Source organism: Crocuta crocuta, unplaced genomic scaffold (assembly GCF_008692635.1).
Source record: "Crocuta crocuta isolate KB4526 unplaced genomic scaffold, BGI_CrCroc_1.0 scaffold7, whole genome shotgun sequence".
Classification (NCBI taxonomy): Eukaryota; Metazoa; Chordata; class Mammalia; order Carnivora; family Hyaenidae; genus Crocuta; species Crocuta crocuta.
In genome coordinates this window covers 7,851,744-7,864,648 of record NW_027531904.1, presented here as the reverse complement: position 1 = coordinate 7,864,648, position 12,905 = coordinate 7,851,744, and the positions used below count along the sequence as shown (strand labels likewise).

The window sequence follows — 12,905 nt, the reverse complement described above, 5'->3', positions numbered from 1 at the left end:
CTGAACAGAAGTGACGCGAGCCCAGGCCGAGAGCCTGCAGCGGAGAGCGCTGCAGGAATGTCCCTTGTACCCCTTGGCCAGGCCCTTGGCACGAGCGGCCCTCCTGGGATCTGGGGAGCAGACGCGGGGCTCCGAGGGCGCTGCCGGCAGGCAGGCCTGGGTTGGCAGCCTGGGCTGGATGCCTGGCTGGCTCTGGCCCATCCTCAAACCAAACGCGAGAACTGATACACTTTGCGGTTGTGAAGCTGCAACACGTGAAGGGCCGGTCCACGCTCCTTAGGCCACTGCCCCTCCTCACGACGTGGTAGAAAATCCCACGTCTCTGTCCACCCCCTCGGCTCGCGGTCTCGGGTTTCCTGGTGGAGGCAGAAAGGAAAGAAGGATGGGGCAGTAGGGACTGGGGGGCCGGAGGCAGGGCGCCAGCCGCTCCCGGAGACAGCGGTGTCCCCCTCGAGCAGAGCCGTGGGTCTGTGAACGCAGCGCCAGCAGCCCTGGCTCAGCAGAGCCTCCTCCCACCTCGTTCCTTTAGGGCTGTGGGGCACTTGGCCTTCAGAGGCTGGAGTGTGCACAAGCTGTCCCCGGGGCAGGCCTCCGGGACAGGCTTCTTCATTGGGCCCCATGGTACAAGGCAACTGGGCAATCCGGGTCCTCTGCTGTCCCAGCTCCGACACACTGATCGGCCCATCTCTGGCTTCTTAGCAGCTGCGGTCGGCTTTCAGCTGTTACCTTCCTGCGCTTCTGGACAGGACGCTGGGAGGAGGAAATCAGGCGCGTACACGACACCTCCAACAGCCTCACAGCTGGTCAACGTGCCTCAGCGCCTTCTGCCCTTCTACACAGTTCTCCAGCCCGCAGCCCGCCATCTCCCACCGCGCTCGGTGCTCCCCTGCACCGACCACTGCAGTGTCTCCACTGCCTACGGGGTAAAGTCCATGCCTCTGGCTCAGCACCCAAGGCCCTCATGATGGGGCTCCCGTCTGCTGCTCCGGCCTCAGCCACAGCCACGTCCCACACCCGCCCAACCCAGCAGTCATCCCACACCGAGCAGCCAAGCCCCGTACACCCGCCTCTTCCTACACGTGCTGCTCCCTCCACCTGGCACGTCTGAGTTTTTTAATTTATTTTTTTTTTAATTTAAATTCAGGTTAGTTAACATACTGTGTAGTATTGGTTTCAGGGGTAGAACCCAGTGATTCATCCCTTCCGTACAACACCCTGTGCTTCTGCCAACAAGCGCCCTCCTCAGGGCCCATCCCCACCCACCTCCCCTCTAACATTAACCCCGTTTGTCGCCTGTACTTAAGAGTCTCTCATGGTTTGCTTCCCTCTCTGTTTTTATCTTTGTTCTTTTTTTCCCTTTCCCTGTGTTCATCTATTGTGTTTCTTAAATTCCACATGAGTGAAATCTGATACTTGTCTTTCTCTGACTGATTTCACTTAGCGTAGTACATTCTAGTTGCATCCACGTTGTTGCAGATGGCAAGAGTTCATTCTTTTTGATCACCAAGTAGTGTTCCATTATGTATACCACATCTTCTTTATCTATGTGTCAGGTGATGGACATTTGGGCTCTTTCCATACTTCAGCTGTTGTTGACAGCGCTGCTGTGAACACTGGGGTGCTTGTGCCCCTTTGAATTGGCATTTTTTGTAGCCGTTGGATAAATACCTCGTAGCACAACTGCTGGGTTGTACGGTAGTTCTACTTTCCGCCTTTCTTCCTTTGAAAACTCCTGCTCATCTTTCAGGAACTGACCCGAATATCCTCTGTGAAGCTCTCAGACACAGGCCTCTGCGGCACTTTGTACACACCTCCTCTCGGGCACTTATAAGCCTGTACTGAAATCACTCGCTCACCCTACAAACCGGAACATTAGCTCCTCACTTACCTACGTGGCTCTTGTACCAAAGACATTGCCCAGAACTGAGAGGACTTGCGAAGCGGGGTTCCCCAACTGGGGGATTTGGAAATATCAGAGACACAGAATATTTGGCCTTCAGCAAAGCATCTGATAAGAAGGAGTATAAAGAGTTCCCAATTTCCCCAGTAGAGAGATCCAGATGAAGGCCAGTCGTTTAGACAAGTTGGTAACGGATGAAAACCCTTCACAGGCAGTACTGATTAGGCATCCCAAAAGCAGGTGGGAGGGAAGGAGCTCTGCCAGGGCTAAGGTCTTGTGAGCCGTGCATGTCAGTGGAGGGCGAGAGCGCGAGTCAACAGGTTCACGAGGCACAGCCTGGAGAGGTTCCTTGAAGGAACACTCCACAGTGGGCAGGTTTCCTTAAAGGGATGATCTTAAGGGAGATAAGACATGTAGGGCCAGAATGGAGATGAAAGTGACTCAGGGAGATAAATCAGGGCCTGCTGTGCCTCTAGAAANCTCAGAGAAGAAGATGAAGGAGATGATGTGCCAGAACACAGCTAGCAAGAAAAACCTGAGGCTCCGATTGTTGGCTGGGGCTGCGACACAAGCACCAGGAAAGGAATGTGCTCGGCGGTCGCATTTACGGGCGTCTGTTCTCTGGACAGCGCGGGGAAGATGGCTATTCCACTGACGCTTCACTGGTCCACCCAGACCCGGGGTGACTGGTCAGTTCTGGAGCCACGCTTCCAAGAGGTACTGCCTGGGGGAGGACACTCAGAGGACGCACCCTGGGTGGGGCCACATGTGAGCCCACACCACGAGGGCCAGTGACGGCAGGGAGGGGCCGTGCTCCACCCAGGGAAGACAATTCCTGCCCTCGAATGAATGCTGGGAGTCTGGCAAAGGGGACTAACGTGGGCTCACCAGGAAGGAGAGCAGAAGCTTAGAGCGCCCGCCCCTCCCCCAGGAAGTCCCAACCCCCAGAAGCGGCTGGAAGGGGGGGGGGGCACTGTCTAGAGTCCCGCACATGTGATGGTCAGGGCTTCTCTGAAGCCTCCTGTTAAGCAATCCAGTTCTCATGCTTTGAGAGTCTGCAGATATTATGAACAAGGCGCATCCACCTAACATTAGGAGACAATTTTCTCAGTTTTTACAACTTTACCAACATCTGGAAATTTTTATTGGCTCCTGTTGGAGTAATGTGCACGTGACGGTTGTGGTTAATGGCAGACTGGGTTTCATCTTAACCCTTGATGGTTNACCATTTTAAGCAAAGCAAAGTAAAACAAAACAGAGGGAGATCGGTCCCAGAAACAATGATGTCCTCATGTCTTATTTTACACGTATGGAAGGCAGCCCCAAAGACCATGAATTCAACCTGCTGTCTTTCTTACTGCACTCGCTGTCACGTGTGCTGGCGGCCACTTGGGCCCGAGTCCCAGACTCACCTGCACAGCGCCTCTGCGTCCAGCTGTCGGGGGTTTCTGTGGTCTATGATGATGATGTCGTGATGTTTGTCCAGGAAACATGCGAGGACAGCCTGCGCCTCCTTGGTAACTGTGCACTTAAACCCTGCTTTTTCACACGCCCTGCAGAATCCATTACACTGGTTATCTTCTTTGGTAAACACTAAAAGTACCTGAATCAAAAAAGCGCGAACACTTTTTAAAAAAGAAAAGAAGTTGTTAGAACTGTCATTTCTTAACACGCCACAGGAAACCCCCAGGGTTTAGACAGCAAGTACACAGATGCGAACATAATCTGTTGATAGAAAGCTTCCTCCAGGTTACTCGGGGAACCTTATCGCTCAGCTTCCCGAGATTAGTGCTATCTGATCTGCGTTTGTCTGGAAGTCTAACGTGGGTTCTATACTTACTCTTTTGCTAATTACCCGACGGGCAGAATTCAACCAACGCTTGATTAAGCATTTTATCTTGAAACTACTTCAATAAAAACACAAATACTTATTTTAGTTAATAGTAAATTAACTAGACAAGTCCTTAGATGACAAAAACCGATATTTCAGTCAAACTTTTAGATACTTAAAACTTTAAATAATATATTTAAATGTTTTGACTCAAGGGTTTATGTAGTTCCTCCAAATTAAAAAAAAATTCCTTTGACGATAAGAGAAGAGATTTCAAGTAGCCCAAAATACCACCTCACAACCAGCCAGGTAATCCCTCAACCTCCCTTCCCTCTGGAAACCACCAGGTTGTTCTCTAGAAGTCTGCTTCTGCTTTTCATTGTTGGTGGTGGTGGTTTGTTTTGTTTTTCAGACTCCACACATAAGTGAAGTCATATGACATCTGGCTCAGGGGAAAGGAATTAAAAGGTACAGCTTCAGGGGCGCCTGGGTGGCTTAGTCGGTTGAGCGTCCAACTTTCGCTTGGGTCATGATCTCGTGGTTCGTGGGTTCGAGCCCCGCGTCGGGCTCTGTGCTGACTGCCAGCTCAGAGCCTGGAGCCTGTTTCAGAGTCTGTGACTCCCTCTCTCTCTGACCCTCCCCTGCTCATGCTGTCTCTCTCTCTCTCTCCTAAAATAAATTAAAAAAAATTAAAAAAAAATTAAAAAAAAAAAAAAGGTACAGCTTCAGTCATAAAATACGGAAGACCTGGGGATGCGAAGGACACACGGGGAATACAGTTAATCATCTAGAACAACACTATACGGGGACACACGGTAGCCAGGTACAGGGCTGACCACTACCGAATGGATGCAAACGCCCAATCACTCTGTTGTGCACCTGAAGATAGTGTAACATTGTAGGTCAAGTCCATTTCAATAAAAAAAATGTAATCAAGTTGTGATCGACAGCAAAGGACAGAGTGACAGTTAAGTGACACAGGAACAGCACCAGGTGCGACAGACAGCACTGTGCCTCTGCCCAGGACGACGGCTCGCGGTCCCCATGCCCGCTGCGTTCCCCTGATCCTGCGAGTCCCCCCCTCCCCTCCCCAGGTCTGGTGCAGAAGCACAATGCTGTCCCTTCAGAGCCACCCGGGCTCATGAGGGCGACGGTGGTGAGGCAGAGGTGGGGCAGCCTGGGAGAAGGACACTACAAGGCTGACAGTCCCCCAAGGCTTAGTCCCTTGAAGTTTCCCCAAGTGCACAAATAGCACTAATGCAAGGAGCTAAGAGCACATTCCTGCTGGTAGCTCTGCACAGGTTTAAAAAATGTAACAGCGAACACAGTTTGTGTGCAAAAAGCATCAAGTAACTCTGGGGCTCAATTTCAGCTGGTTATTTTGCCTAATATTCTGGATTTGATCATTTATAGATATTTTCTGATGGAGCCAATTCAGCAATACAGAGACAACCAAGCTTCTGCTTTTATACTGGAAAATTCCAAGCCTATTGAACAGCTGGGAATGCAACGACCTATGAGCCTCTCCTATGCTCATCAGCTGCTGTTCGCCCCCTTTGCTTCCCACCACGACTGTGCAACACTCTTTTACTGCTGAACCTTTCAAAGTAGGTTGCAGGCATCTCTTCGTCTCTAAATAGCTCCATCTGTGTTTCTAAGAAAAGGATATTCTCTCCTACAACTAGAGTACTATGATCAGATTTAGGAAATTTAACGTTGACCCGATACTATTATCTGAAATAGAAAACTATTTTCAACGTTAGGCCCTCACCCTTCCCCCTCTTTGAAGAAAATCAACATGTGCAGATTACAGCATGGTTTCTTACTACCTGGAGTTGATCTGGATGAAATCTCATGGGGCCAAACTGCACGTCAGCTATTGCTACCTGTAAGAAAAAAGATTTGTTTTAAAAAAAATTGTTTAAAGATAAGCTCACTTTAAAATTCCTCTAATCAGTGCCACAGATCAAAGCAAGCTTTCTACTCTAGAGAAAAATTACATAAATTTAATAGTTATTACACAGATTCCCAGGGACCTGCATAGAAAGCCCAGGAAAGGCGCAGAGTAGGGAGGGAGAGGTGACAGGAAACTGATCCCGGCTCTTTCTGTAGCTGCGTGTGATTCTAAGTGATTTACTCAAGCTTCCTCAGCCTTAATTTCTCATTTCTTACAAGGATGAAATGAGTTTACAACATAAAGAGCCCCCCCAAATTAGACACTGAACGAACATTGATTCCTTCTGTCTTTCCCCTGATGGACAATGAAATCTTACATTAAAATGGCACACAGAAAGCGAAATCCAGCAGTTAGAGCCATGCGACATCAGAGACAAGGAAACCCAGTTGAGAAGTAGTTGACACTCTCATTTTACGAGAAGCAGAGTGCTCATCAATAATTGCTTACTTGAGAACTTAGCACCAAACGGCACAAAGATAAATGTCACAACCAAACCCCTATGAGTAACAACAATCACAGCGCCAGTGGAGGGGCTTAGTGTATCCTAGAGCTGAACGTGCGTCATCTCGCTGAATCTTCACAGTAACAGTGAGGTTTACAGCTGGAAAACTGAGGTTCCAAATACCTTGTTTAAGGCCACACAGTCAGCAAGTGGCAGTTGGGGTTTCGCTGCACACCCAGGTCCCTGGAAAGTTTGGGCAGTCTGTGCACCGCATGAAGGAGCCCAAGGGAGGAAGAACGTGGGGCTGAAATACAGCCTCAAGTGATGGACGCTGGCACTGACTTGCTCCCCAGAGGATACACATTTCCAGAAACATTGTATGTGCTGGGGGATCCCCAGGCCTCTGGGGGGTGGTATGATTCCATAGCAAAAAATTAAAATTAAAAAAAAAAAAATTCTGCAGAAGACCTAATGTAGGAGCCTTCCCGCAAGGTTCTTTCCTACCTGACTGCCACCTCCAGCCTCTCCTCTCAGGTGGTGATCTGTCCTCCAGTCAACACTCGGAACAAAGCCTGCTTGGTGGTGGTGGGGCTGTTTATTTTTCACTGCTAGGGGCTGATGTCTACCAGTCGTGGGACACCAGCTAAGTGTCTGATTTGCTTTCTAATAATTTCATCTCTCGGAAGGCCTGAGAAGAATGAGGGCCGCCATTACTGCAGTCTAAGACTGAGGAGGATTCTGTGACCTCCCACGGCACCGCCTACCCTCCTGCAGGCCCAGCCTCCCAGTGAGGGGCACAGCTGGGTCCCGAGGCCAGACAATCCCAGAGGGCCTGCAGAGTCCTAAAAGAGAGGTCTGGTCTGAATCCTCAAACTCCCACAGTGCACTGAGAAGGAAAGCAAGAGGCACCGAGAGAGACCAATCTGAACAATGAGTTTCTTTTTGGTTTTTACAAAGTTTAAGGGAATGAATGAAAGAAAGAACAAGGAATGATACGGACCTATTGCCTGTAGAATACAAGGAAGAAAGTGACAGGAAATAGAACGGGAAGGAAAATCTTTTCCGCTGATGTTCTATAGTATGGGGGACAGTTTCAGAGGAGAAAGCAGACACTAGAACAGCAAGCCCGATGCCACCTCCTCCACCCCCTCCCCCAAGGTAAAGAAGTTGCCAGGCAGCACTTGCGTCCTTGACCTGAATCGGGAGCTGGAGCCTCTGAGTGACGACACTTATGAAATTGGCTATGAAGGATCAGGTAGACAAAAAAAGAAAGTCTGAAAGGAGAGAAAGAAAATATTTGTGAATAGGGTAAATACATATGATATTCTAGATCACAGAGAAAACCTTGAAACATATTCCTAAAAGTAAAGATGGTACTTTTTTAAAAAAAAAATTTTTTTTAATGTTTTATTTATTTCTAGGAGAGAGAGAGAGAGAGACAGTGTGAGCAGGGGAGGGTCAGAGAGAGAGGGAGTCACAGACTGAAACAGGCTCCAGGCTCTGAGCTGGCAGTCAGCACAGAGCCCGACGCGGGGCTCGAACCCACGAACCGCGAGATCATGACCTAAGCGAAAGTCGGACGCTTAACCGACTAAGCCACCCAGGCACGCCAAGATGGTACTGTTTTTATTCTTCAACCATAATGCAAGCAAACCAGAAATGAAAAACACGGTGTTTAAGCAAAATCAACAAAAACCCTCGCCCTGAAAAAGTTTTAAACATTAACTTATAATTGCTGGGTCAGAGAGAGAAATGCAAACTACTCCTACAGAGTACCCGGAAAAGAATAAAAATGAGAATATCACGCAATGAAACTTCCAGGATACTGGTACATTTTACTCAAAGTCAAGATTCATAGCCTTAAATTCTTCTGTCGTGAAACAAGAATGAAGTAAACATACCACGTTTTCAAGTCACTAAGTTCGAGAAAGTCAACAATACGAACTGAAGGACACCAGGAGGAGGAAAATTAAGTTAATGGTAGTAATTCATAAAATTGCAAAATGTTAGTGACTAGGATGTTTTTAAAAAATACACGTATACGTGCATCTAGTGTTGGTCACAAGCTGAGGGACGAGATAAAAAGTATAAACGGGTCAGGGCAAAGCCTCGTCCTTCCCAGGAAAACAACTTCTGAGCACACGGCCCACACCAAAAGTGGGTTATGAAATAACTTTCACGAACAAGGATAGCATAATTTTATGATCTCAGCTTATAAAAATAACACACCACTGCATTAATTTTAAGAAAGAAAAGAAGTTACATATTTTTCAAAGATCATTAATTTTGCCTCAGTAGGATTTTAACGGTATCATTTTAAAGCATTAGTGTTTCAGCAGTTCTATTTGACCACTGAACACTTATTTTATTTACTTAACTAGATTGCATTTTAACCTTACATCCTGTCTACGGGGTACATCCGGCTCTGAAGACCTCTGCTGAGCGGTGTCCCAGAAGAGCTGGACAACTACTTACCACTGCCCCCCCAAAATAACCACCACCAGGAAATGTGATGACATTACTCAGCGAGTGGACGTCAGCAGTGGGCCCTTGAACAGTAAACAACTTCCCAAAAGCTCTGGAAAAGGCGATCAGAACTACAGAACTCTTGTATTCTTCCTTTTTTCGTGTATGAAAATCAGAATCAAACTGACCTCATGCTTCAAAGTCGCAACTCTTTTAATAATTTATTGTGCACGTTAACAGTTTAAAAGGGAATTGTCATTTTTAAATCAATTTCAATATCACAACTTTGATTTAATCTTTCAGCTTCAAAAGCAATTGTTAATTTTAGACAATTTAGAAATAACCGTATGTTCACTGGCTGCTATTGGTAATCCTACAAGTTGTTTAGTCTTCTGGATTTTTAAATATTTAGGTATTTGTTAAGATCTATTGTTAAAGAAAGATTGTAAAAAGTCTATTTGTATTTTAATAAAGTAATATTTGTAAATATGGCTGACAGAAATATAAAATAAGTTATTAGAAATTTTGACAACCACCTGTCAGATTTCTTTTGTTTGCCTAACTGCCCCAACACTCACAAGTGACAGCAAGGGGCACCTGGGTGGCTTAGTCGGTTAAGTGTCCGACTTCGGCTCAGGTCACGATCTCACAGTTCGTAAGTTTGAGCCCCATGTTGGGCTCTGTGCTGACAGCTCAGAACCTGAAGCCTAGTTCCCATTCTGTGTCTCCCTCTTTCTCCCTCTCCCCAGCTCTTCCCCCCCCCCACCTCAAATACAAATAAACATTAAAAAAATTAAAAAACAAACAAAAAATGACAGCAGGCGGCCATCTGGATTAGGAATCTGGATCACGGGTGGCAGTGGGAAAGAAAAGAGATACATCATACTAACCTGCCTAAAATCTCTGTTCCCCCCAACCCTCCCTATCCCTGGCCTGCTGTTTTTTTCTCCATAGCTCTTAATCAGCATTTGCAAAACTCTGAATTTTACGGTTTATCTTCTTTATTGTCTGTCTCTCCCACTAGAATATAAGTTCTATCTATGAAGACAGAGATTCACCTGTTTATCCATTGCTGTATTTCCGATACCCAAGATAGTCCCTGGCCCATGACAGGCATTTAAAAAATCTTTCTGAATGAATGTTTACTCAACAGCTGATCTTTCTGAATCAATCATTTACCTAGAAATCAGTCCCTCTAGTTTCTACATATGCATGTATACGTAACACAGCACTTCCCGTTCTCAGAGTATTTTCATGTATACTTTATTTCATAAGGGAACATCAAGGAAGGAAGGATTTTTATGAGAGCCTGAGTACTAGGAACCACTATATCCCCTTTAATGGAAACAAAATTAATGCTGAGATCAACTTATACAGCACAGACTTAAATCTGATTTTGTCCTGAGCCATCCTGTCCCTCCAGGTTTTCCCTGTACTTTGATCGGCCCTCTCGTCTTTCTTTCTCTGGGCAAAGAGTGGTAACTTGGTCAAAAGAACACAACCTAGACAAGAGTCAGGAGACCCCAGTTCTCAGGGGAGAAGAGTCAAAATTAATCCAGGCGTCTGTGGACCACCTACTACTCTAAGCCAAGCACAGAGCTAGATACTGGGATGCAAAGAAGTGCCTTATCCCTGGCCTTGAGGAGAAGGGGAAAATGTACGTAATGACAACATGGGACAATTTTAACAGAGAAAGAAGGCGCCTATTATGTGCTCAGTACTCTGCTTCCAATCCTATTTAATCCAATGTAGTCCTTACTCTAGGAGTAAGGCAAGCTCATTAGCTCCATTTCAGTGATGAAAAAACCGAAGCTCAGAGCAGCGTGATTACAGAATTGGTAACTGACAATGTTGAGAACAAGTCCCAATTCACAGGGACTGGATTCCTGTGGTCTTTTCATGCTCCACTGGGAAAGGCCCCAAATCACCTGACTCTAGCCTAGATCTAGAAAAATAAGAACCCAGAAATCAGCTTTCGCCAATGGTTTCCTAGGCATTCAACATCCAACTGAGAACAAGACAGATGGTGTCTCTACCCAACAGGGGGGGTGTATTGGAGATTAACTGGGGTGCTATTCTGACTCGGACTCCAGGAAGGCCTCTCTGCGCTGCAATGCGGAAGAGGGGCTCTGAGTGATAAAGGAGCCGGCTATTCGAGGAACAGAGGAAGGAGCGCCAGACAGAGGAAACGGGGTGCTGGGGATCTGTGGTGGGAATGGGTCCTCCCAAGCACTGGAGGAAAGGATGGGGAAGAGGGAGGAGACGATGTCATGGCTAGGCAGGAGCCAGAAGATGCAGAGCTTTCTAAGCCAGAACAAGAAACGGGCTTTATCTTAAATTTCATAAAAAGCACTAGAGAGTTTTATACAAGGAAATGATAGGATCTAATTAAAAAAATTTTTTTTAATGTTTATTTTTGAGAGACAGAGAGAGAGAGAGTGTGAGCAGGGGAGGGGCAGAGAGAGAGGGAGATACAGAGTCCAAAGCAGGCTCCAGGCTACGAGCTATCAGCACAGAGCCTGACGTGGGGCTCAAACTCACAGACTGGGAGATCATGACCTGAGCTGAAGTCGGCCACCCAACGACTGAGCCACCCAGGAGCCCCCTCTCATTTTTATTCTTTAAACAGACCTCTTTGAATGGATCCCCTTTATCTTTTAAATAGATCCCGGTGGGGATGGACAGTGGGAAGGTGAGAGCAGAGGCAAGGAGACCAGTGAGGAGATGCCTGTAATCCAGGCGAGAGAGGGCGGCAGCCAGGCCCAGGCGCTGCCATGGAGACGAGTACACAGATTTGGGCTGTTCTGGAGGAAGGGGCATCAGGAGTTGCTGATGGACAGGCCATAATCAAATCTACTGGCTCCTAGACCAGAGTTCTGATATCTGACTTGTGGTTTTATTTCAGGGTTGTGTGGAAATCTGGGGTTACGCAAGCCATCCTGGGTAGAAGCTGCTTGGTCTGTTTGGTCCTTTCCAGATCCACCCACAAGATGGCACCAGGACCTACCCCGAGGCAGAGCTCCTCCTGGCTCTCCAGGTACTCTGAGAGCCGGCCAAAGGCTCCCCATTTCCCTGCATCTCTTTTTCTCTCCTTACCTGTTCCTAACTGTCCCTTCAGTCAATTTAACAGGAAATATTTACAAGCTGCCTTTTATAGATTTCCCCATATGAATGCCAAAGTCAAGTCCCATGCTAGGGCAAAACTGCTCAGGTCCTTTTCCCCCAAACCCATACTGTTGAGCAAAAAAATGGTTTCTGGATTAAATGAACTATTTAAAGAGCTTAACATAATGCCTGGCTGTGAGTAAATGCCCAAAAGATTCTCAAGTATCCACAGAAAAGATTTTCCAAGGAGTTTTTGCTGTGAAACTAATTTACACACATGCACACGTACACAGTATAAGGCGTATTAATTTTTTATTATTTTTTGATGTTATTTGAGAGAGCATGAGTGCGCATGCTAACAGAGGGCAGAGAGAGGGAGGCTCTGTGCTGTCAGCGCAGAGCCGGACATGGGGCTCGATCTTGCCAACCATGAGATCATGAACTGAGCCAAAATCAAGAGTTGGACACTTCACTGACTGAGCCACCCAGGCACCCCTGAAAGGCATTTTTAAAACTATACTTTTCCAACGAGCCATTTCTTTCAGAGCACTAAGGTAATCCTAATAAGAACCATTAACTTCATGATACCTGAAATAATGTGAAAAATAGAACCGACTTCTTAAATATCATCCTAACGTACTTGGTACAAGGGACAAATAAAGATTCTTCCTGAGACCTTGAAAGAACACCACCTCTGAAAGTGAAACAAGAAAATCGAAACATAAAAAATGAGAACAGCCAATTGTAAGATAACCCAACTTTAAGCTTCCCTTTAAATGTGTCCCTGGGGGTGCCTGGGTGGCTCAGTTGGTAAGCGTCTGACTTTGGCTCAGGTCATGATCTCATGGTTCGTGAGTTCGACCCCCGCGTGGGGATCTGTGCTGACAGCCAATTCAGAGCCTGGAGCCTGTTTCCGATTCTGTGTCTTTCTCTCTGACCCTCCCCTGCTCACGCTGTCTCTCTCTCAAAAATAAATAAAACATTAAAAAATAAATAAATAAACATGTTCCTGAAATGGAAGAATCCTCAAATTCCAACTGTGGCCATCTGAGGAGGCCTAGGACCTACCTCTCCCCCCTCGAAAAATAGGAGCCATCACTGATGTATCATCATGTCAGAAGGAGTGGCGGGGGTGACAGAGGCTCAGAACTCCCTCCAGGGAAACACTGAATCAGCAAGTATAGACGAGCTGGACACGGACAAG

At 46.8% G+C, this 12,905-nt stretch overlaps 1 protein-coding gene across 1 annotated transcript in view; it reads right to left on the bottom strand.

Annotated features, from left to right (window-relative positions):
- PDE8A (phosphodiesterase 8A) overlaps positions 1–12,905 on the bottom strand; it is a 168,180-nt gene that overhangs the window by 74,720 nt on the left and 80,555 nt on the right. Inside the window, exons 2-3 of the mRNA XM_077774262.1 lie at positions 5,561–5,617; positions 3,313–3,503 (exon numbers count right to left, since the gene is read on the bottom strand). Coding sequence (XP_077630388.1) covers positions 3,313–3,503; positions 5,561–5,587 — 218 coding nt within the window. The 5' untranslated portion in view covers positions 5,588–5,617. The remainder of the gene's footprint in view (positions 1–3,312; positions 3,504–5,560; positions 5,618–12,905) is intronic.